Here is a 24,627-nt window from a genome sequence, read left to right on the forward strand (position 1 = left end):
TTAAATAATGTAGCACTCCTCCACCTCCTCTACTTTCCTGTCAGATGAAGTCGTCACATACATAATAAAGCTTCACAAATCGTTTTTCTTGTCATTTTACATTGCCATTTAAAAAAAGTATTTTAAAAGTTTTTTTTATTTACCTCCAGCTTACTTGAACAATTTTACTAATATGACTTTTTCCTTTGAGAGTTGCATAGGATACATGATGGCACTAGAACTTTTGTAGTTCCAACTTGTTGTAGGACACCTTTACTATTATTTTAAAGTATAAACAGGGGTTAAGTTTAGGGTGAACGACCACTTGTGAAAAAACTCAAGTTCTTAGATATTGTTTAAATCATGCTAAGTCTTTTGATCTGTTATATCAACCCACTTAGCAAACATTGTTTAATTCCTTTGATGTCGTTTGTTTTGTGAGGTGATGGTTACTCAACAGACTTTAGCAACTCCTTTCAAGATACTTAGATACTTTTAGAAAGTTCTTAAAGCTATTTGGGCATGTTTCAGTCAAATAAACATGTATTCTCCTTGCTGATTACAGCTGCCCTGCAATCATAAATTAATATATAATTGCTATTGCACAGTTTTAAGCAGCCTTGCAGTGGATTACACAGGGCGAGAGTAAGTATAGCAGCTTCTGTGTAAAATGTGAGCAGTATGCTTACTAGTATTAAGAGAAATCTTTTATAGAAATATTCTAAAACTAAGCAGAAATAAGACCTGGTGTTTGTAGTTTAAAAAAAAGAACAAACTATATTAGAATTCATAACCTCAACCAATTTATTTAAATAAAGTATGTAAAATTTTTATTTTGCTAGTCTTGCTTCCTAGCTATGGAAGCAAATAATGGTTGACTTTTGTAATACTCCATTCTGTAAGGTTTCTTTAGTGAAAGAATTTGACAAAAAGCTACATTGTTTTTGACGTTTGTTTTGTTTTTGAGAGGAAAACAGCTGAAGGTTGCTAGTGAACAATAATAGTTGAGTTGGAATCACGCGATAGGTGTTTATTAAGGAAAATAGCAGGATCTGTGCAGTATTGCTGCCTTCATCAGTAAGTGTCACAGTACTAATGTACTGTATTTCTGGAAGCTGTTATACCTGGGTAGGTGGAAATGCCTGCATTATTTTTAAGACTTACAACTAATTCAGATTAATTCTACTAAAGACTTGCAATTCTTTAAAAAAAAAAAAAAAAAAAAAAAGAAATAACGGTCAGATTTGAAGTGAAACTGTGGTTCCGTGTCTAGCAGTCTTGCACATACCTTTAAACTGAAAAGTGAAAAAAACCTGATCGTTGTAAGTAATTACTTGTGGCTTTTTCTAACTTTGTGACAGTAGAAGAATGTAAGTATCAAGGCACAATTTCTCACCAGTATATAGTAAATAAAGCATCATTGAAAACAGTTGTGTGAATTCATAAAAGTCCATTCATCAAGTTTAATATGTTGGCTGAAAGCCAAAACTTAATGGTAGTGTGTGATTCTTTCCAGAGACATAGTTTATACTCTGTAATATTTTGCTGTAATAACCAGTATGTTTCCTCCGTCTCTTGTGGGCAGTTATACATGTCAAAATGTCCCACAAATTGAGTTCCTTACTGTTCACCTTCTTTTTTCGTTTTTCAAGAAAAGTTTCCTTTGTAAAGGTTTGTTTACATTTTCTTAAAAGATTCATTTTAAAACCAGCGATCATACAGGTTGTGTATCTTTAATCCCTCCTGTTGCAATCTTTTCTTTGTTTTGAAATAATTTTTTTATCAGGTAGGAAAATGCCTTTTTAATAAGCAGCCGTGCCTTTTTTTCTTTGATTGCCTGTCTCTGCAATTCAGCATTTGACACAAATCTTTTCTTCGAAAGGGAAAAAGCATAAGCAGCCAAGGAAGAAGGTATTTTTATTGCGTTGGATTATGCAAGATTTTGGCCAGCCTCCTTAGCTTCATCTGTTTAAGGGTTCATTTTCGCTTGTTTGGCACAAGTCCCAGCAGAGACCTTCAGAATTGTGGTTAGCAACATGAATGAACACAAACTTTGGGAGCTCTTCAATAAGTAGAGCTGGCCAACTGCCAAAAATACAGTTCCTTATATGGGGTCAGGGCAAAGCTGTGATTCCCCGAGCCCCCTATTGTATAGAAAACATACTTGTAATGGCTGTTTGCGTTCTTTAAAATAAAAACAAAACAAAACAAAAAAACACCAGGCTTCCAAGTCTATCAAAATAGGAAGTAACAAAATAGTGTGCAGGTTTTACTAATGACCGAGTCGGGCAAAGGAAATATGGCTCTGTGTAGTTAAACTATAGAGCTGAAAGTTGGACCTTTTGACCTCCACAGCCGGCTTGTGATGTAAGGAACCCAAGCATTTGTGAGACATCTGTTGTCTACCTGCCCTTATTTTGTAAATGGTTTAATAAGATTAAATAATTAGTAGGATAACCACATGGTCGCCATGCTACTAAGTCCTAGCATTGAGCGCATACTTCAGGATTGCAAGGAAGTCTACCTATCCTGCTACATGGTGGTTGTTTCAAAATGCAATTTAGGTATTTTTTAATGTTTGCTGTAGTAATTTTTCTATTAGAAGGTTTTTTTATTAACAAATCTTGCCAATGACAAGTAAAACACACTTTAAAACGATGTATTTTCAAAGTACTGCAATTCTGTTGCTGTACTCACAAATGGAAAAGAATATTTTTCCTTTTAAATAAGTTCAGTTTCTAAAAAAAACCCCTTAGATTTAATAATTGTGCATTAGGAAGGCTTCTTTAAAATATATTTAGCATTTCTCCCCCTTTAAAGAAAAAAAAAAAAAGATTAAAGTTTTAACTGGTTTCTTTCAGGCAAGCACCCTACCTGGATCATCTCTCAGTCTGCCTCCATCCCACATGTACGGCAATAGGCTGAATCCAAATTCAGCAATGGCAGCACTTATAGCTCAGTCTGAAAACAGCCAGGCAGGTAAGCTTCCCGCTGCTGGTGACAAATGTGCAACTTTAGAGACTTAAGTATCCTTAAAAAGATTATTACATTTTATTTTTGAACTCTGCTCAGCATTTGGTTATTAAATGTCCGTATAAAGTTGCTATGTGTTGGAAGTAAATTCTCAGTTGTCCTGCAGAACAGCGTGGGTTTTCTTCCCTTTTTTTTTTTTTTTTTTTTTTAGTGTCTGAAATGTAAATGTTTAAGCAGAGCCATCAGCAGGCAGGAATGCAACAATGTCTCCTGTGACTTCTGTGATTGATGTGTTCAGTGCGGAGCTCTTTGCAATGAGAGTAACACAGCTCTGGGTTTTGTCGTGAATAGTTTAAACCTTTATTTGCATAATTCATGGAATTGCATTACATACAACTTAGTGTGAAAGAGATCCCGTTAGAAAACTTCTACAGCATTTAATAATCTTGTGAATATTTACCGATTGGCATTTTGTACCGTTGCCCTCCTCTACAGTTTTAATGAGCCGCTGGCTTTGCCTTGTTTCATTCCCTCCGTAAGGATTTGTTGACATGTCGTAGTAGTCATGCCTGTTTGGGGGAAGGGAATGAGTTTAGCAGTTTACCAAGAATGGATCAGTCATGTCTTTGCCCTCCAAGAGGTCGGAGGTCGCTTGACTCAGAATAGGGGGAGGGCAACCTTGAAGGGGGCAGATAGGGTTATTTTATTGAGAGGCCATAGGGAAAATAACCCTTTTGAGTCCTTCCAAGCAAAACACTTTCGTATATTTAATGAGGCCTTTTTTGTTTGTTTTACTACCTTTTTAGCAAGGGACTTTCCTATGCTTCTGCTTATAAATAGGAATTAGTGAATTATACGCTTTCATAAAGTTTTCAGTAAATTTGCAGAATAATGCGTGCTTGTTAGATGGCAGCGGTAAGTTTAATACGTTACATATTTTACGAGTTGTTTTGGGATGCGAAGTGTTAAAAAAATACAGAGCATCAGGATTTGCTGTGATAAGCATACAGATTAGCTGTCCACAGCTGTGATTCATTACTTTCACCGTAGAAATTAAAAGTGGCTGAGGGGAGGGTACTGCAAATGCAAACCACGCTTCTGTGCTGTAAAACCGAAAGGAATGAAAGAAGTGAACATAATCCATGGCTTGGTACAGCCTCAGAAATGTGTAAGGACAACACCTTACATGCTACAGTTCAGCAATCTTAAACTATACGTATTCACTCTTCAGCAGTAACTACAGATAGAAGTTGAGATTTAAGGTATTTTTAAAATATCTACATCAGCTTTAAAACTCTTATCTAAGAGTCGATTTATCAGCTGTGAAATATTTACACTGCAGATCAAGATCTCGGAGATAATAGCCGCAGCCTTGTTGGCAGAGGAGGTTCACCCAGAGGAAGTCTCTCACCACGGTAAGCATTATTTACATTGGAGAGTGCAGGCAGAGGAAATGTTTTCAGATTTGGAAACTTCACTGTCTTTTTACTAGTAATACATAAGTGTTTTAAAAGTCTATATATGTGTATGTATACAAACACATGTATACATACATTTATTTTTATATAGATATGTCCATCTAAAAAAATCCCTAATACGTCCAGATAGCTAAAAATGTGCTGAAATTTACTTTTATATCAACTGAAATTAGGTTTACAAATGAAGGACTTTACTTAAGAAATGGAGACTTGCTTTAGAGGGATTTCTCTATCATTTAATCCACATGTACTACTTATCTCCTCAGATTTGTTACCATAATCATATTTTTAGTCATGTTTGCAAAAATTCCAAAATCCCATAGACTTAAAGGCTACAACAATCACAGGAATAAGGTGGTCTGAGAAGTTAAATATCAGTAAAAATTTCAAAAAAATATTTTTTTCCCTTTCCCTCACCACTTCTAAATGTGGAACAATTCTCTGTGGAAAAAAAAAAAGTACTTTTTTTTGTTCTACTGCAATTCACCTCTACTACAGAAGTTTGACATAAGAATTCTGCTGGAATTGTATCACATTATTTTGTTTTAAAATACTTGCTGTTAAAATTTCAATATCGTGTTTTAAATACTTCAGTAATATTTTTCCGTGTATTTTAAGTGAATCTTTGTTTTTAAAGGGCTTTATTTTCCATACTGGATCCGATATGCATTAAATTTTATAGTGTTCTTACTGTATTTTTTTTACTTAGGGACTAACCATGGGGATTTTATCTTGAAAAGGATTTTAAAATAGCTAGAAAATGGTAGTTAAAAAGATACAGCATTGTAACAATGAATTTGATTGTTACAGCATGTGTTTATTATGGTAATTTATAATAAATATCTCCAAATTAGATAATTTATTGTACATGCCTGGTGTTGTTGATCTTGTATTATATTCCTTAATTAATCAAAAGACTTCTTGTCGAATGGGGTGAGAATATCCTTTATAGTACTTAGGTGTTATTACCTAGTCATGAACTGACTTTTAAGCTTTCCAATACGTGTTGCTTCTAAAACAATAAATAGAGAATTTACAAATTAGTTTAGACTCTGTTCTCAGTGTAAATACATACATTTACATTAGCATATAAATCTTTATATAAATAAGGAGCATGTCTGTATATATACAGACAAGTAGTTAAGAGAATTTTGCAAAGGCAAATGCTCAACAATTAGGAAATTCCAGAACTTTTGATTATATATTAACTAGTCCTCCATGCATATGTGTTGTGGTAGTTGCAAGCTTTAATGCCTTCATAGTTAATATGCGAAGGCCTGGTCTTTGTACGATTTGCAGTAGGCCATAGTTGTGTTCAGGCTGTCTTTAGGTAGAATATTTAGGAAGCTAAACTTGTTAAATATGATGCTTCTACGGAGTGTATGTGCAGGGTATATATAGTCCAGCACTTACAGCATGGTCAAATTTCAGCTGGTTTTGGTGGGGATGGCGAAGGAGAACTGTATGAAACAAAGGCCACCTCAGTCCACAGTTGCAGAGCTTCCTTCAGCGTATGGAAGCTGTATCATTTCGCAAAGAGCAGATAGCTTTTGCTTGGCAGTAGAGTTGTTCAAAAACAAGCCAAAAAAAGGGGCGGGGGGCGAGGGGGAGAAATCAGTGCTGTAGTTCCAAAACTGAAAGATGGAAAAACTTAGTCTGAAATACCTAGCGTGGAAAAAATTTAGAAAACTTACCCATTCAATTAAGTTCAGTAGTCAGCAAATTTCACCCCTGGTTTGTGCAATAAGAAAGATCACATGCATGTCGACGTTTCTAAAATGTGTAGGTAACTTCCCACCTTCCTCAGTTAAGTAAGTAACTGATTACTTAAAATATGGTTTATAGTGAATATAAGGCTAACTTCAAAAATCTGCTATCTAAAAACTTTCCAACTCTGAATGTTACCTGCTTTATCTATTAAAATTATTTTTCTGCAAGTTCTGACTCTCTTCCCTTTGAAGCTTATAAGACTCATAAATAACACACTTCTCCGAAAGAACCATGTAATTTTCAAATAGTTGCTTAAAATAAAAACACTTGCAGAAACAATTGTTTGCTGTTGATGACGCAGCCAATTGCAGCTCTTCAGAGAAGACATATGTGACTCATGAGCTGTATGGTCATTTCAAATTCATATTGTTATATCTTTGTCCCCCTATATAATCACAGTGTTTGATGTTTAAGCTGTCGTATTTAAAGTTTTAATATATATGAGAAATATAAATATACCTGGTATATGTGAGCGGTTTCCATTTTGCAAAGGAATTGCTGCTTTTCCCAAGGTAGCACTTAAACTTTTTTTACCCCGTACTTAACCTTAGATTTAAAAATGTGTTATGTAATACCTGCATTGAAATATGTATGTATGCCTATATTTAAATTCAGTATTGCTTACAATTAATAGTATAAGAGTATGAATAACTTACCCCAAACTTAGACAAAAAACAGTTGTGAAAGTAAGCAAAGTATGAAACATGAAACAAGGGATTCCCATCTCAGTGACAGCATCGGACCTGCACACACAGCACATTTATAATCCTATCAGAAACTACGATCAAATACTATTTGGAATAAGGATTCAACCCTAGTATGCAGGAACCGTATCATGTCTAATGGATGAGGTAGGGGTTCAGCTAGAAGAGGATGGATTGACTAATGTTGCGATACACAGAAATCTAGACTTTATTTTTTTTTCTCCTTCTGTACAGGCTTCCAGTGAAGGATTGCAGAGGTTATACAGTCATGTGTTGCTTTGTTTCTACCTTTGTGAAATTGATAGGAAACAGTCCTAAGCCCAACAAGAATTTTGTTGGTGATTTATAATTCAAATGTCGCAATCTGTTAGAGTAGCGTTATGCACCCTTCAAAAGCATGCATACAGAGAAAGAAGTTGCTGGGGGGTTGTGTGGTGGTTTTCTGTATTTGTTTTCTGGTTTTGGTGGTGTTTTTTGCTGTTGTTGTGTTTTGTTGTGGTTGGTTTTTTTTTTTTTTAAAGTGCATTGTTTGTGTGGAGCGTAGTAAATCTGTTCAGAATGTTTCTGCATAAACCTTCCTTATCACTTCAGCACATCGTGTAAACAACTAGTTTTAAGGCTGTTTTTGCCATGTCTGTGCTGAACTGCTAAATGCTGTTGAGTTGTCATCTCTTGTCAAAAAACACTACCTTGGTTACCCATTTGTCAGAACTTTTTGTTTTAACAAGTGTGTTTTCTTTTTTTCATCCTGTATGCAAAAGAGGAATTATTTATAAATACTTACAGAGCTCTTAAGTCACCTACTTAAAACCTTTTCTCGTAAAAATCGCTTTGCTCTGGTGCCTACAAAGTGCTTGACAGTCATTAGGTAGCTAATGTGCTGTGACCACTGCTTATTACGCTAATCATAATTAACACACTGATTTCCTGAGCCCTATATGTTGTCCTGTATTGGGACTATGGTGGTCTCGTCGGTAAGTTTGCACTACATATAGAACAGTACGGCTGTGATCCTGTGATGGCACCAATAGTTATTACTTACAGTAATAACTAATATATAAGAATCTGAATCTGATCTCACTGGAGTTGATTTAAAAAAAAAAAAACCAAACACCAAAACAAACAAAAACACCAGCCAACTTTTAGTGGGCTTTGGTGTTGGTCCTGTATGAGGAGTGGGGCCATGCATACATGAGGCCAGAATCCTGAGTCAGAAATACACTGAGCATCCGGTTTTGCTCACAGGTTAAATCTTGCCCCATCCAACGCAAAAGAAGCCTTCTCATAGGACCTGAGGGGCACCCAGCTTTCTTAGTGGCTGTGCTGAATATTTAAATTTCTCCTGAATGAGAAAAGATGTGTGACAAAGGGATTATTCTTTGAACTGTGTGTGATCATGAGTAAAAAAGGAAGTATATTAAGTGTGCACAGGACAGGCAGAGGATAACTTTAACTTTCATTGCGTCCCTTGTGAAATAATTTTCATGTAGTCCCTCAAAAATCTGGTTTTACATGATTCTTTTCAGAACAAGTTAGGCAGTGGAACTATATGTGGCCTTCTATGTGGAAGTACCATTACTGTGCTGATTTTAATACATTGGTTTTATTTTCCCAGTTTTCTCTGGGAAAGGTTTGAAGATTTTTTTTTTTAAGACGGGTGCTCTATGTATCCATATACAGTGGTTTCCTGCTGTAGAAGTATGTGTTCTATAATTTAATACAACGTTGTTTGTCAGTTAGGTATTACGTTAGTCTGCATGCAAGGAGAGGTTATGTGCTTTCTCAGTATAAATTCTCACCCTGTGAAATACTACATCTTTCTTTTATTAAAGCCTTGGCAGTGAGAACCAGGAGTTCTTAGTGATTTTGATGAATTAACTTAGTCTTAGAAGTGTAAGATATGTAGGTGCTAAGGGCTGATATAAGTAAGAGACTTCAACAGCCTTTTACTAATACATTTCCTTCCATCCTTTTCTTTAAATAATACATTGCAATATTTTCAACAGATCCCCTGTAAGCAGCTTGCAGATTCGCTATGATCAATCAGGGAATGGTTGTGGGGAAAATTTGCCCCCAGTAGCAGCCAGCATAGAACAGCTTCTGGAGAGGCAATGGAGTGAAGGACAGCAGTTTTTATTAGAGCAAGGCACCCCTAGTGACAGTAAGTACTCACATTCTGTTTATTACTGCTCTTGTTAACTGTGTTATTCAGAACTACCATTCAGTGCTTGTCCAAGAATTTTAAAAAAATCTTATTTTCTGCTGTGAATACAAATATAACCGTAGTGTATAATTGTAACGTAGTTCTTAATGCAGCACATGGCTTCAGTAGATTACAAAAGAGTTCTCTATAATTATCTACATTTTTATGGATGGGGAAATTGTGTCATGCAAGAGGAAGTGACTTGCAGATCCAGCTGGTCGGTTGCAGAGTTTGGAAACAAATTCTGGACTCTTAGATCCACTACTGTAAATAGTATAGCACAGTTCCCCAGTTTGCTTTATATTCTGTGATATAAATTGGCATAATAATTTTTTGTTATATTTTTCATTTTTTAATTCTAAACTATCTACTTCTGTTACTGTTTAAAAAAAAAAAATCTACAAATGTTAGGCAGATGTCCTACTGGGCTTTCATATCTTTACTGTGTTCTGCGCCTCTCGTGAAATTCTCAAAGCAAGCAAATCATTATTTTCTCAAGTTGCGTTTAATAGAGTGGAATAGTCCAAGAATGAATACGTTAAAAGCATAAGTGATGAGTAGATCACTTGGATCTCCATATTCAATAATATATCAGTATCAAAGACAATGATTGAATACATTACAAAATTTTTTTTTAATACCAGGTTAGGGTTTGTGTTATATTTTATTGAGCATATTATTCTTCTTGTTGGTAGTGTAAAGTGGTATCTAGTTGGTGTTTTTATGAATGGTATCCTGACAAAAATGCTAATTGTGAGGAAATTCATGCAGGGATAATCCTTTAAACATGATAGCTGGAGGACAGGTTTAGCTAAGTCTTATTGCATCTCATTTGGGCTCACTGAGGGTTCCTTTGTATGCTCTTGAAGAGGAGGGATAAAAGCTAAATCCTTGGGAAATGACCAGATGTGCCTATACCAGTAGACTTATGTCTGTAGTAGGCCCAGAGGTCATGTTAAACAAATACAATTTAGAATTAAAAAAAAAAAAATGGCTATCCCTGTGGCTTTACAGTCACACTCTAGTACTAGCTGGGAGATCCAAGTTCTGAAACCAAATCGGAGTTTGAGAAGACGGTGCGTGGTAAAAATCAGGTTAGTACAGAAGATGATGCCCTTTTTCTGCAAAAAAGGGGGTGGCAACTGCAGTGCTCACACAGTGCTCCCTGCTGGGTGATTTGTAGATCGCCACTCAAAGCAAATGAGAGCTCCTGCTCACAACAAGGTGTGTCACGATAACTTCACGTCGGATGACATTTTTTTCATTGTTTCTGTAAGTTTGTGATTCACTGTACAGGGCATTGATGCAGAAAAACTCCCTTTTCACAAACTTGCTTGTTTTTACATAAATGTTGTTGTTTGGCTGTATTGTTAGTTGAATGCATATTTATCAAGCTTCTTCTGTTTTGATAAAGTTTAAAATTTCTAATACTGCAGCTGAAACAGATTTTTCCCAACTATGCAGTTAAGCTGTGCTATTAAAATAATACTATTTTTATATTCTGGTTTGGGGATAAGTTATCATGTACTGTTGTTTGCTTAAAATGAATGTCAGCCCTAATGACGCGACTATCTGTATTTAAGCCAGGGTGTAGATATATTGCAAAATTACTGTCACGTGCTACGTACTTTTTTCTGCACTTCAAATTACACAAAATTGATCCTAAACCTTTCCACTTAAATTTCTGTAATGTATCTCTCAGTAATAATTTTACTTAAAGTTTCACATATGACAATGCTAGTCTTGAATTGTAATACAGAAATTTAAAAAAATGATGTTACTCATTCGTTGAATGTGGTTGTGAAAGATAACATATGCATTTTTACCTTAGTTTTAGGAATGCTTAAATCATTACACCAACTTCAGGTTGAAAATAGGCGGTTAGAAGAACAGATAAAGAATCTGACCGCTAAGAAGGAGCGGCTCCAGCTACTCAATGCACAGCTTTCGGTGCCCTTTCCGACAATAACTTCAAATCCTAGCCCTTCTCATCAAGTACATGCCTTTCCAGTACAAGCAGGTAAGTGGAGGACAGTATTAAAGTGTCAAAGTAATTCGAACGTGTATTTATATGAAATACCTATTTCATCCGTGTATACCATTGATGGGAGATGCATATATGTGTAGGATGAATACAGACTAAATATTTTTTGGTGTGTTTATATGTTTAAAAGTCAATTGGAAGATTTCTATGAACCATTACTACTTGTTTCAGTGCAGTTTCTTTTTTTTACTTTAGTCTGGAGCACATCTGTTTGAATCTATTGATTCACCAATTATTTAGTTAATATTTTACTATTCAGCAATAATCTTAAGGTTGACTTTACATTTTCTATGTTTACCTTTGACATTATTTTGAAATAATTATTCTGAATCTTTTCACACGTTACAGAAATTTAACCACTGTGTGTTTTTTGAAATAATTACTTTAGCACCTAGCACTGATTCCTTGAACAGCAGTAAAAGCCCTCATCTGGGAAACAGTTTTTTACCGGACAATTCTCTTCCTGTATTAAATCAGGTAATTTTTATTTGTTTCTTCTAAACTTAAACTTGTTACAAGTTAACTCATCATAGTCCTTGCATTGTGCCGTTAGGTGAAATTTTATGCAGCTGAGGGGGTTTTGTTGTTTGTTTTTACACCAGGAGATAACCTCCAGCGGACAAAGCACCAGCAGTTCATCAGCTCTTTCCACTCCACCACCTGCTGGGCAGAGTCCAGCTCAGCAAGGCTCAGGAGTCACGGGAGTTCAACAGGTCAATGGTGTGACAGTGGGGGCACTAGCTAGTGGTATGCAGACTGTAACCTCCACCATTCCTGCAGTGCCTGGTGTGGGTGGAATAATTGGAGCGCTGCCAGCCAGCCAGCTGGCAATCAATGGAATTGTAGGGGCTTTAAACGGGGTAATTCAGACCCCAGCAACAATATCGCAGAACCCTTCTCCTCTCACTCATGCAACCGTGCCACCCAATGCAACGCATCCTCTGCCAACCACGTTAAATAACAGGTAAGAATTTGCTGATTTTTGTTTTTCCTGATAGCACCTGCTGTTCTTCAGTTTAGCTGTATTTTTTAACTGTCTTATTCAAAAGGTACTGTTTCATCCTTAGCCTGTAATTGTCAAACTAGGTTCTGCCCCTGATCTGTGAATGAAAGTAAGAAGGCATTTAATGGAAGCACGGACAGTCAAGTTAAAGAAAAGATGTTTTCTGTTTAGCTTTTGGGAATCCTAGTGTCCATTTATTCCTGTTTTTTAATTGCCACATTGTCAAACAAAATGTAATTATGTAAATGTGCTTCAGCTCTTTATTTTTCTTAGTTCAGAAACATATTCTTTGTCCTGCCACTTGTGCTCCCATGATTAAAGTAGCACTGGAAAAGCTACCATTTGTTGCCGTAAGAAGGGGGGAGGGGGAGAACGGTATACGGTCATGTAATTAAAGTTGTAATAGGCATAACTAACCAGAGTAGTGGTACAGTTGCATGGTGTTTTCACTTCTCTGCATCTGTGACTCCAAAGACAACAAAATTATTTTTTCAAGTGGTGTTCCTAAGGATTTTTAAATGCATAGAAAGATCCACGTTTGAGTATTCGTAACAGCCCTTCCCCAAAAACCAGGTATCCTCAGTAGCATAAACTGCTGCCGCTGCTTGAGCTGCAAGGCAAATGGGTAACAAAAGGAGACAGCTGCTTTCCAGGAAGGGGAATGGACCGCTTGGTCTGGAAGTATTTTGGGATAGAGCAGAGCCTGGGCTAACTCATTCTCCCCGCTCCCCTTCTCCCCGCGCCGCCCCCCCCCCCCCCCCCCCCCCCCCCCCGCCCCGTACTGTCCTTCGCTTAGGAAGGAGAACTACAGTTCTAGGTAGAAAGAAATGTCTGCAAATAGGGAGTGGATTACTTGTTTTTAAGTAGAGTTTATTTTTGGAGATTATGGTGGATTACCCACCAAAAAAGGCGCATGTGATTGGAATGATGCAAGGGATCCCTGGTTTTGTAGCTTCTTTTTTTCCAGTTTCTTTCCTTGCTGTTCGTTTGGCAGCTCCTGAATGTTTGTGTACAGTATCATTGTGTGGTATTGCTTCAATAGGCTCATAAAACCTGATACTTCCACGTGTATCCTGTTGTTTTGATGTGCTATTATATTTTTACTGAGGAGGTTGTATTTTTCATAGTTTATATCATATATGAACATGACATTTCATACGTTAAACAAAAAACTTTTCATTAACGAAATGTCATCTTCTTTATTGAGTATGAGAGGTCTGCTGAAAACACAAGAATTTTGTGTTACTCTCCCCAAAAGTGTGAGGAGGGAGGGAGAAATACTAGACAAAATCAGTAATATTAACCAGTTGTATAATGCTTTGCACTTTCAGGTAATGCCAAAATATACCGGTCATGCTGCTGTTTTCTCATATGATTTTGTTAATACACAGATTATTTATTTCTGACTCTATATTGCAGAAGTTCTTTTGTCTCCCCCCCCCCCCTTATATCCATCTTTACCGCTTTTGAGTGTGTAGCCTAGTAGTAAACTACTCCGGTTCACGCAGAATACTGCAACTAATATCCTGTTCATTAGCTCTCATTCTACTTTTAGCATAGTCTGGAATACTCCAATGATTCCCTATTTTCTGCTACAACAAGCTTATGATGTACAACTCTGCCAGCATTTCCATTTTTCTATTTCTGTTCTTGCATAATCTCTTTCTGCGCTGCTCCCTCAATAATACCAATTTAAAATTAATATTAATTTTAAATTTAAAATTTGCTTATTTTTAAAGTGCACTTTTCACACAATTCTCTGCTTTATTGAGCTCATCCAGATGATTTGCTGGGCCCCCTTCCTTTTGAGGTGTTTCACAATTGCCCCATTTTCTGTGAGTTTTCAGTATTTCTAGTTGTATATTTAGAGGGAAAAAGTTCAGGCCGAGCAAGCACTAATGCTAATTAGTGCTAATATGATTTTAGCAATGACACACACATTCCTCATTCCTGTTTCTTCCGTTACAAATACTTCAGTGAAAAATATGAGAAAACTTTTCTGTTACTGGAACTAAGCTGTGAAGAGGCTCTGGGATGACTTTGAGGAAAGAAAAAAAAAAAAAAAAAGTATTTTCCATTGGTTGAGTTTATTGGTTCTGAAACTATATGGGACATAATTTGTTCCTGCCACTCTTGAGTTCAATGCTGTTTCAGTGGCAACTAGCTGACTATTTCTTTAATGTCAGATTCCTCTAGGCATCACTACTCTTTGAACTGCGTAAGTGGGAGGGGTGAATGGTAACAAGCTCAGGCAGGCACGGACGGAGGTTTGCTACCATGCTATTGCGAGCTCTCCGAACCTGGTTAGATCGCGTGGTGGTGATCAAGTTTGGAGCTGGCTTAAATTAGTATTCCCAGGGTGATGGAAAGTCACACGAGAACTCAACCCTACTTTCTAACTTTTTTGTATTTTTCTATAATTAAAAGACTTCCCAGATGTTCCTGTAAGTTGCTGCTTACAGTAACTTCCCAAGCTTCAGAATCTGTTCGGATGGTTTCTTGTGAAAAATAGCTATATTATTCACCAATACATGAAGACTTCTTTATGCATATTGTCCTTACTCACATGAGCTCTTTAACTGTGGGACACAGGGGGGTGAGAAAACACTGATCTGCACGCTGCTGTTTGAGAGAGTTTCAAATTCAGGTAAAAGAGCCTACATTCATTTGGCAGAGAAAAGTGCTTGATCCTTTTCTGGGAAAAAGATGGCTTAATACAGATTGCTAGCAATTGGGAGATTAAGTGAGTTGAGGAAAAAGATAGGATTGTTTCTTTACATTCTCACAACCAGAGAAGACTGTAGGATGGATAGTTTCAGACTGATCGTATACCTTTTAATGAGAAGCTAAAAAGGATTAAACTTACATTCCAAGCTGATCTGGTTTAGAGGAAGCTCTGTGGTGAAATCCGGTGACCTGCCTCTTCTGGGAAGCTCGGGAGCTGCAGCGTTTTGTCATAGATCATAGAATATCTCAAGTTGCCTTCTGCAGTTAGGTTTTCTTTCTAGACGCTTAGATCTCAGCTGCTGGGTGAGGGTATGTTCTTTCAAGTGCCAACGTAGAGCAAGAGAGGAAGATGAGTGGATAATAAGAAGGGAGAAAAACAGCAGAAAAAAGAAGTGCAAAGCTAAATCGTGATACAGGAAAAAAGAAAGAATGGGATAAAAGAATGAAAAAACAGTGAAGATTCATTCCAGTATAGAAGAATGCAGAAAAAGTGAATAAAAAGAGAAGGAAATAATGGTAATACTAGTCAAACTGAAGGTACTTATTTTTTGCAGTTGTTACAAATATTTTTGATACAACTGACTTTAAAGCTGTTTGAAGGAATTTCAGTTCATCGATGAGCATCGTCATTTGGAAGTCAAACATATGCACAGTTCTAGCTTATGTTAGGCCCGAGTTTTCCTGTTGTAGCTCAGGAGGAAAATCTGGGACCTTGGCTAGGTGAAGTGCCATCTCTGCTTTCATCAGCAATCAAACAAACACCGCTAGCAGTTATTGGGGAATAAATAGAATGGTGTTATCCGTTTTGTGTTCCGACATGTTAAATCCCTGGCGTTTGTGCACCTGGAATATTATGTGCAGTTCCGATTATGCAGTTTTGGAAAAGGATATAATACAAGGGAAAAAACCGTACAGCGAGAATAATCGGAGGCAAAATGGCTTGCACAGGACAAGGTCAGTAGACTTGACTTCTTGGCTAGGGAAGAAGACCATTGACAAGAGGTTTGAGAACCAGGAGAGTGGTAGAAATGATAGTAATGGATGTTGTGAAGTAGATGATGGGAAATAGTAAGTGCAGCCCAGCACGTGTTTCCCATAGCATTGAGGCCATCCAGTGAAGTATGAAACAAAGTGAATGTGTTGCTTGCCCTGCCCCAGCAGTAGAGAATGGTGATGCTATGGGTATTTTCATACTGGCTGCTTAATACAAAGTAAATGTCAAAGTGATCATGGAGCCGGGCTACAGTATGCTAGCTACTGTAGAAAGGCAAGATAAATATTGTGTCCTGAAGAGCTAAATGGTTGTAGCCTAACTGTGTGGATTTGTGGCTGATGTAAGTTAATTTAATTCCTTACTACCAATCACAACCAGGAATCCTGTTGTCCTGTCGGTTATCCTACGCACACCTTCTTGCTGGTAGTAGTGCTTGTGCATTCACACAGCCATCTCATCTGCATTATCAGATAATCTTTCAGTGTTTTGTATTGGCTTAGGTTTCGCCTTCATTCCCATGAGATGCAGCTCATTGTGTGAGAGCTAGTGGAAAGGGAGGGGACAGAAATGTACAGCTGAAAGGGAAATACTTAACCTTTCAATAGCAGGGTAAACCTATCGTGAAACTACACCTTAATAATTCAGTGGGTGTTTTAAACTAGTAAAAGCTAACACTGGTACGGAAAGAGTAAATCCAGCTGCCTTCCTGGTCTTCTGTTCCAAAACCACCCTTGTTCATGCTGTTGGTCTTGCAGTAAACTGGCATAGCTGAAGAAACCCTTTATTTCCAGACCAGTTGTCAGCTGGATCAGTTCCCTGCCCAATTTCCTAAATAGCTGCAGAAAATGTTACGTAGGCATGAAAATAGGGACTAGGAGCTAGTCGGCAAGTCGGCAACTGTAGGTAAGTGAAGAGGCAGCCTGCTCCGTTCCATGGCAGCATCAGTTGGCCCACTTCAAGGCTGAATGTGTTTGCTAAATTACAGACAAGGTATAGGCAATAGTGATAGATTTGAACGTAGCAAAAGATGAGAACTGGAAGGAAACCAAGGCAAAGTAAATGCTAGTTAACTAAATATTAAAGGTTGGCAAGAGCTGTCTTATAACATCTGGCCTTTCTGTATAAAGTATTGGAAAAAATGTAGAAATGGTAATTATTATCTGAATTTAAAATAATGTGCATGTAGTAGCCTTACATTACAGGCAAGATGTTGCCCTTGCTCAGCATAAATGAGACTGGTGGTGGTAATGTCTAGGTATGTATCAAAAAATGCAACTGGACAGACTATTTAATATTTGACAGTATGCAATCAAAATGCTAAATAGGAACTGTCTATTTATATACATCTTTTCTTTGTTTCATTGGGAAGCTGAAGTAAAAAGTTCTCATACTTTCATATAAACTACAGTATTACCCTGTCAAACCCTACAGTGCCTCGGGACTAGGATTACTTCCTGACCAACAGAGACAACTTCTGCTCCATCAACAGCACCAGCAATTTCAGCAATTACTAAGTACCCAGCAACTCACATCAGTAAGTTTTCCAGTTAATTATGATCTATTCTTCTATTGTATTCTAAGGCATGGATAAACTCCTCAGCCTAACAGAAATACTGGACATGTGTTTTAACTTGGTATTACAGGTTTTGATAATCTTAGTTTTTCAGTTGCTTTAACCTTTTTGGATGATAGTCATGCTAAATTACAGGATAATTATTGGGCTGTGTGTATTGCTAGAAGAATCGTTCCCTAGTGCCTTCAGTCCCATTTTGTCCCATGTGGACATGGTGGCTTGTCTCTCTCACCGTCAGCTGTGGGCAGCAGAGTTTTGGGACCACGTATGGATTCTAACAGTATCCTAAGCTATCCTCTGATTCCACTAGGACTCTAGCAAAAGATTTTTGGGTATCGTCTCGTGAGCTGTCTTTGCCCTGCCTTGCAGTATTCATATAGGCCATTAGGTAACTGGTTTAACTATTTGCATTGTTAATTGTGTCGTTTTAGTACTTTGACAAACATGGTTTGATATTCTTCCAGGTACGTTTCTTCTGATAGAGGCCTGACGAAGCCAGCAGGCTTAGCTGAGCTTCTGCTGAGCTACTGATTTCAGGAAATTTTATAGGCACTTTCTTCCCTTTCCCACAGTCTAGTGGAACTTCATTAGTGTAACCTAAATTAGCTGGGATTGGGTTAAGGGTTTGCTCTGACTGAAGATTTGGGTAAGCAAGAACCCAGGGAGGAGCTATTTTCAGTAACTAATTCTCGATTTATATTTTTTTCTCCTCCCTCTCCTCATATTACTCAAGGAACAACATCAGGCCCTTTTGTATCAATTAGTACAGCAGCAACATCACCACCACCAACACCATCAGTCTGAAGTACAGCAATTGCAGATTACTGGAGGAGCACAGATACCCATAAACAACTTGCTTTCAGGCACACAGGCCTCACCACTTAATGCAGCTACGACCAACCCATTCCTTACAATTCATGGAGATAACGCAGCTCAGAAGGTGACAGTAAGTATATTTCTCACCTCATTTTCAATGTAGTACCTCCATGAGGTAACTAAAAGATAAGAAGCAAGTTATGTGCCTATATTCACAACTCAAGGATGGTGGATTTTTTCTTCATTTTCTTGATTTTATTTTTCTTGAGCCTTGGGCTGCGCTTAATGAAGTTCAGAACTCTCTGAACTTCTACTCGCTTACACCTAACCTGTCCGCTGCACGCTCCTGCTTCCCTGGATCAGGACACCAATCCAGTGACCCTTGCCTTCCTCTCGTAATTACAACTGCAGCCCTAGTCCTCCTCACCCCACCTTCTTCCTCAACTTTATGTCCGCTATTTTGTAGATCATTCCTTTTATGACCTTACTTGAAGAGTTTGTCCTGGCCAAGCCTCAGGCACTGTGGAGCTGCAGAGATTAGTCGATGACTTGAGAGATGAGGAGCCCATTGCTGGGAAGGTGAAATATGTATTAGGAGAATGGGCTATGTGTATCTTGGTTCTGGCGTGGGAAGGTGAGGCTGAGCGACTCCTTTGCTTGATAGAGTAATAAAACCTTTTCTAGACACATAAGGAAACAAGACACATTTTCTGGCAAAGATGTTCCATTGCCTTCAGCATTTGCCCGTAACCTCCATCCCCAAGACAGGAATTCTTCCTTCAAGGAGTCAGAGAATAGACTTCATTCTCTACGGGTTATACAGTTAAGAACAGAGAGGATGAAGGGAAGGAGCATGTCGAACTTGTCAAAACAAAGGATGAGTAGAGCAGGAAGACAAAGTTTCAGTATTCCTTGGAGAAGACATCAAGTGGCAGTGGTAGTGAAAAAAGGGAAGCTTGTCTGCAACAGCAGGCGGGAAGAGTTTGGGGCTAGATATTGGTCCCCTCTCCGCTCCCCACACCCAAAGCCTCCAGCTATTTTAGGGGCACAGTGGTGGAGAAGGGCTCAGGCAGCTGGGCTTTTGTGGTACTTCCCAAACATAAGGCGAGACACAAAACATAAATGATGACTTTTTCAAGACAGTTTTCCTGGAAACAGCTCCCTTCCATTCAAATAGGAGCCTTTACTTTTACTAAGCTTTGCACATGCTCATTGTCACTTTCCAGTTTGGTCCGTTGTTGTGATGTTGCAACCGTACTGCGAACTGCGGGACTCTGGTACCATCACGTTCTTTCCCGGTCACCGACTGTCAGCGCAGAAGCGCTCTATCACAGGGGTTTGCTCAGTGCCTTGCCTTCATTTAGAAATGTTCACAATTTGTTCTAGTACATTTAAAACTTATCTCCCCTCATTTTCTAAAGATTAGTAGTGAATGGAACTGAGACCCTATATTTGGTTCGCATCAGAACAGACTATTCAATATGTGACCTTATTTTGAATTTTTTGAAATGGCTATTACTAGGTTTGGACAGCGTGACCGGGCAGCACTAGTATATTTTACAAATATGCTGTTACAGTTTTAGGTTTTGTTCTTATAACAGTTAGCTGTAAACAATTCCAGGAAATCTCAGAACATCTTTTGAACAAAACCCTTAGAAATAAACATCTTTTGAAATTGCTTTTTTTTTTTTTTAACAGGTTAGAATTGAGACAGATTGCATTGGCTTGTTGAACTATTTTAATCCAAAAAGAATTTTTAACAAATTCTCTATCTGCCAAAAGTTTGAATGTTTTAATCTCATTTCCAGTTGGAACAGGTTTTCAAGCATTTCTGAGTGCTCAATGAATGAGATGAGGCTTTTGCTCAGTCCTGTTCAGTACTTGCAGGGAAATGTCTTTGTAGCAATTTATGAAAGAAGGATAATCGTGACAGGGGCAAAATGGAAATTGTATTTCTGTTCTGATGGATAAGTGTAGATTTCAGCCCTCTCCAGTGGGTAAAACGTAGCAGAGGTCACCTGGTATTTGTCTTGACCGTCACGCGGTTCTAAGGAGACACCAACAGCCAGGAAGAGCAAGTCTTGTTGGAATGAAAGAGAAGCCAAATCGGTGTTCTCTAATGCTAGCTGTGATGACCTTAGTAAAGGAGTAGTCCTACGTTGAAGCAACTCATAATTATTCTTTCCCACTTCTTATTCTACAACACACGATTATTCTTTACAATGCGAAAGTTACTATTTAGATAGCTCCAGTAAATGTACCTCATCTGCTTTGTCATTTGTATGAATTTAATGTTACTTAACTCTGTATTTTATAATCTGATTTTTAGAAGTATTTTCTCTTACACAGAGGCTCAATGATAAAACTGGACCAGTTGCGTCAGAGAAGAGTTGACATTTGAATGATACTTGAGAACTGCATGTCCTGCTGTTATAGCACTTCATCTGGCTGCAAACTGCAGTTTTCCTTCCTGCAGATTGAAGAAATGCAACAAGGAACTCCTACTGCACAGCAAAAGGTTAATAATTTTTGTAAGGATATTTTTGGTAGGCTTTCATTTGCTTTCTTGTTGCACTAAAATGGATGTACCTTTTAAAGTTTCAGACTGTGAAGTAGATAAAACTCTGCAAACCATAATTATTTTGCCAATATGATGGTACTAAGTACAAATCCAACCATAGAAAAACACATACTTGACTCTGCAGTCCTAATCTTATAAAGTTCAAGGCGAGGAAGCTGTCTGCAGTCATGCATTACTTTGGTTTCAGAGCAGTAGTTTTAAAAAACCAACCGACCCCAACCCCAACCAGTCTGATCTGATCTGCTGCTGCAGTTGCAATATATCCTTTTAGGCTAAGCTTGTAACGGCAGCCTGGACTTGCTGTTTGTCATTTCTTTTTTACACACCTGTTTTGAAACCCGACTCATAAGGGAATCCACTTCTGAACTTTTTTTTTATTCCTTTAAATTCCTGTTGTTATATAGTGGGAGTTTTTCCTGAGTAAGAATTACAGTATGGAATCCAAAGTTTATTAATTTTGGTGTAGGTTTTAGAGTTCTGAGGTTTTTAAAGGAACCGGTCTGGTTCCGGCGACAAAGTTTTCTTACCAGATGAGAAGGCCGCACTGGAAGAAGTATGTGTAGTGTTTGGCCTAAACCAAGTGCCTGTTGCTACCTCCATTTTGTTGAAATGGCTGCAAACAGCTGATCATGCACTAGACGTGTCCTTGTTAGCAGCGGGAATATTCTGTGTTGCACCAGCAGCCTTGTCGTTCTGCCTTTACTAGAGGTGTTTATACCACTGTAGATAGCTCAGGCAGATTGTTACCTGGGTCGCTTTTCACTAATAAATTACCAAAAAAGTGAGTTAATATTTCCCACTAAAATTTACCAGTGGTTGAAACGGGTGAACTTGCGTTACAACGCTTCCGACAGTAGCTAATTCCGTGGCGTGAGTCTATGCAGTACGGTGCAGGATAGTTGAAATGGGGGTAATGACCACTAATCAATATTAAGGCGGGAATTATTAGAGGAAGAGACCCAGCTGTAATTAGACCTCCACTGTGTACTTATTTGGAAGAACATGTTAATTCTGCAATATGTTTCTTAGTTAAACGTTGCACAGTTCTTACCTCATTTCTGTAAATAAAGTTTTGTGACTCTGTTTTGTATTGTGAAGAATTCATAAGAAAACATTGATATTTTGATTTGTAATATTTCTAATTAGTAGATTTAATTGAAAAAGCAAAAATAATTTATTTTTATATGTTCTGGGGAATTTTTAAAAAATGTCACAGATCACTTTTGTAGATACTTTACAAAAGTAAGCCAGTGGTTTATTTTACTTACTCAACCCACTGGTGGATATTCTGTAACAATTTGTACAAAAGGTAAGATGGAAATGTGCTGTTATTTTGACTAGATGTAAAATTCCAAGTGTATGAAAAGATATGTACAAAGCTTTTGTTAATAAACTTTAATAATGTTTATAGTTGTATACTGCTTGTGTGAACGCGAGTCTCGTAGAAGAACGGACTGTTTCTATTAACCTCATGTGACAGGAAGGATTTCAATTGTACACGGCCACTAAAATTTATTACAACAAATTTTTTAGAGTGTTTCTCATGTAAATTTTTTGCTTTTGAGAGACAGTGATGCAGTTGCAGTACTGTCCAGGGACGTTTTTGCTTACGGGATGTAAATGTCCAGTTGCAGCCCTGTGCCATAGTCAGAGTTTTTTACTTTCATCGAGAAATTACTGTGAAATTGCAGGAGGAGGAGTGAGCTGTTGCTCTAATGGCCCCGGTTCATTGTGAAATAACTTGGCGAGAGCTCTGCGGCGATGGGACGGGTTCTTTATGCACACAGTGCCTGCCTTAAGGTGACTGAGGCCTTTGGTTGTTGCTGTAACTTTTGCATTGTATTTTCTGTAAAACCAGCTCAATGCTTTTTTCAGAAATGTTGCTTATTGTCTGTGGAGGGGTTGGTGAAGACACAGCTGAACTCCTGATCTTTCATTTCCCAGGCTGCAAGGAAGAACTTGACCCTTCCCGTACTGTCACTTAAAGATAAAATGCGAGGTTTGTGGTGGTATGGGTTTTGGCAGGCAAGGGATGCGTTACGGCTCCCTCCCAATTTTTAGCCCCTTGCTAGTCAGGTGCAGCCTCTGGCTGAGACTAGCTTTTGGAACAAGCAGCAGGAAGATGGTGTTGCCATGGGCCTATGCCATTTGCATACTGTTCCGTCTGCTCAAGTCCCGAGGAGTGGATATTTGCGTTTTATTTTCAAATGAGGAAAAGTGGAGTCCTGAAAGAAGATAGATAAATGAGCAAGCTCAGACCTAACAGTAGGGGAATGTGAACCATCACCTGGCACGGCTAGGGGCATCACTAACCCCCCACTCTCCCACCTGCTGAATAGCTCCTCAGCCATCAGGGCTAGAAAAAACTCCCTACATTCTAGGGGTAGCTGATGAATGTTGTATGCTGTAAGGTGAAGAGGCGCGGAAGACTAGTTGAACAGAAGGCATTTCTACTGATTAGATCTATGTGCTGTCTAGACAAGCTCTAGAACTGGGTACCATCTTTCTTCTGGTTCTGTTGGGCGTTGACTATTCGTTAGTCAATGCTAAGAAGGAGAAATATATAGCACATATATGCTGGGCCACTAGACATGTACTTCATACTGCTAGACCTGTAGATGAGGGGGAAGAAAAGTGCAATTTGCCCACCAGCACAAGGCCTCCAGGGAACCCTGAGTCTCTTCTACCAGAGTCATGGACTGGAGGGTTACATTACTGCTGCTTTATTCAAGGACCTAAGATGAATCCAAACGCTTTACCTGGTAGACAAGAAGTATCAGTAAGTCATCTTTCTCCTATTGGAGCAAGTACTATAGTCACCAGTGAAAGGGGCAAGTCCTGCTTTTCCTTGTGTGTCTCTTTTATTTGAGAGGGACTGCCTGAACTCTGGTATCGGGCTCCTGGTAAGATGTTGAGAAATGTTGAAAGGGGCAAAGTCGGAAATACAAGTGAGATTGTCAAATTCATGACATTCTTAAAATCTCGGCTTCTTAGGCTTCTTAGAGATCGGTGCCAGAAGCCTAAGATAGCAATAGATGTTTTACAGTACTCATAGTCCTGATGGACCGACAATCAACAGCAGGGAAATAACAAAAAGGACAGTTCTGACACCTAAACATAACTCCAATACACTAGCCCTTTAAAGAAAGAGACCACATCAAAGCCAAGTTCACATGAGGGCCAGATGCAGTCAAAACCAACCTTGTTTCAATGATTTTGCAGATTCTGACATCAAAGATGATGGTCTGTGGCTGATTTGGCACCAGTTCAGTAGAAGCCGATGCTGCCGGCCCTGTGGAATGCCTCTGATGCCAAAGCAGCCCAAGCCGCTATGCAGGTCCCTGGCAGCCAAGTCACTGGTTACTGAGCTACCCTCAAATGTGTCGGGAACCGCTCTGGGTTCAGTGTCACGAGAGCAGCACAGACTAAGTGCGCTGCATTTCAGAAGAGTTTCATGTTAACAGGCTTTTGAACTTTCTGCTGTTTTTTTTCACCAAAATCCAGCTTTACTGACAACAGTGACAACACACCTTATGGCTTACAGGAGCCAACTAATTCTGGACAGCCTACGATATCTCAAATCCTGGGTTTATCAACTTCATCCATTCAAGCTGTGTTAGTAGGCGCTACTCTCAGCAATGGGCTTGCGTGATATTTAACTGACTGATTTTCTGGTGCCTGTTTTTCATAAGCTGCACTAAAATCTCCCTGTTGGCTCTGCCTAAAGGAGAGCTCTTTTAAAGTCAAAGACTCAATGTTTCTATTGTTTTCAGACTGTCATC

The 24,627-nt window shown here is 38.3% G+C and overlaps 1 protein-coding gene across 5 annotated transcripts in view; it reads left to right on the top strand.

Moving 5' to 3' along the window:
- The window catches only part of MLLT10 (MLLT10 histone lysine methyltransferase DOT1L cofactor), a 130,370-nt gene extending 108,091 nt beyond the window's left edge, over positions 1-22,279 (top strand). For 4 of the 5 annotated variants that reach the window (XM_076331674.1, XM_076331671.1, XM_076331675.1 and 1 more), the window contains 9 exons: positions 2,841-2,958; positions 4,295-4,367; positions 8,911-9,065; positions 10,939-11,127; positions 11,540-11,628; positions 11,754-12,115; positions 17,307-17,409; positions 18,182-18,394; positions 20,597-22,279. In XM_076331674.1, the coding sequence (XP_076187789.1) occupies positions 2,841-2,958; positions 4,295-4,367; positions 8,911-9,065; positions 10,939-11,127; positions 11,540-11,628; positions 11,754-12,115; positions 17,307-17,409; positions 18,182-18,394; positions 20,597-20,665 (1,371 nt within the window). In that variant the 3' untranslated portion in view covers positions 20,666-22,279. The remainder of the gene's footprint in view (positions 1-2,840; positions 2,959-4,294; positions 4,368-8,910; positions 9,066-10,938; positions 11,128-11,539; positions 11,629-11,753; positions 12,116-17,306; positions 17,410-18,181; positions 18,395-20,596) is intronic. The other variant, XM_076331672.1, reaches the window with a different exon arrangement.
- The last annotated feature ends 2,348 nt before the right edge of the window (positions 22,280-24,627 follow it).

This window comes from Aptenodytes patagonicus, chromosome 2 (assembly GCF_965638725.1).
Source record: "Aptenodytes patagonicus chromosome 2, bAptPat1.pri.cur, whole genome shotgun sequence".
Taxonomy (NCBI): Eukaryota; Metazoa; Chordata; class Aves; order Sphenisciformes; family Spheniscidae; genus Aptenodytes; species Aptenodytes patagonicus.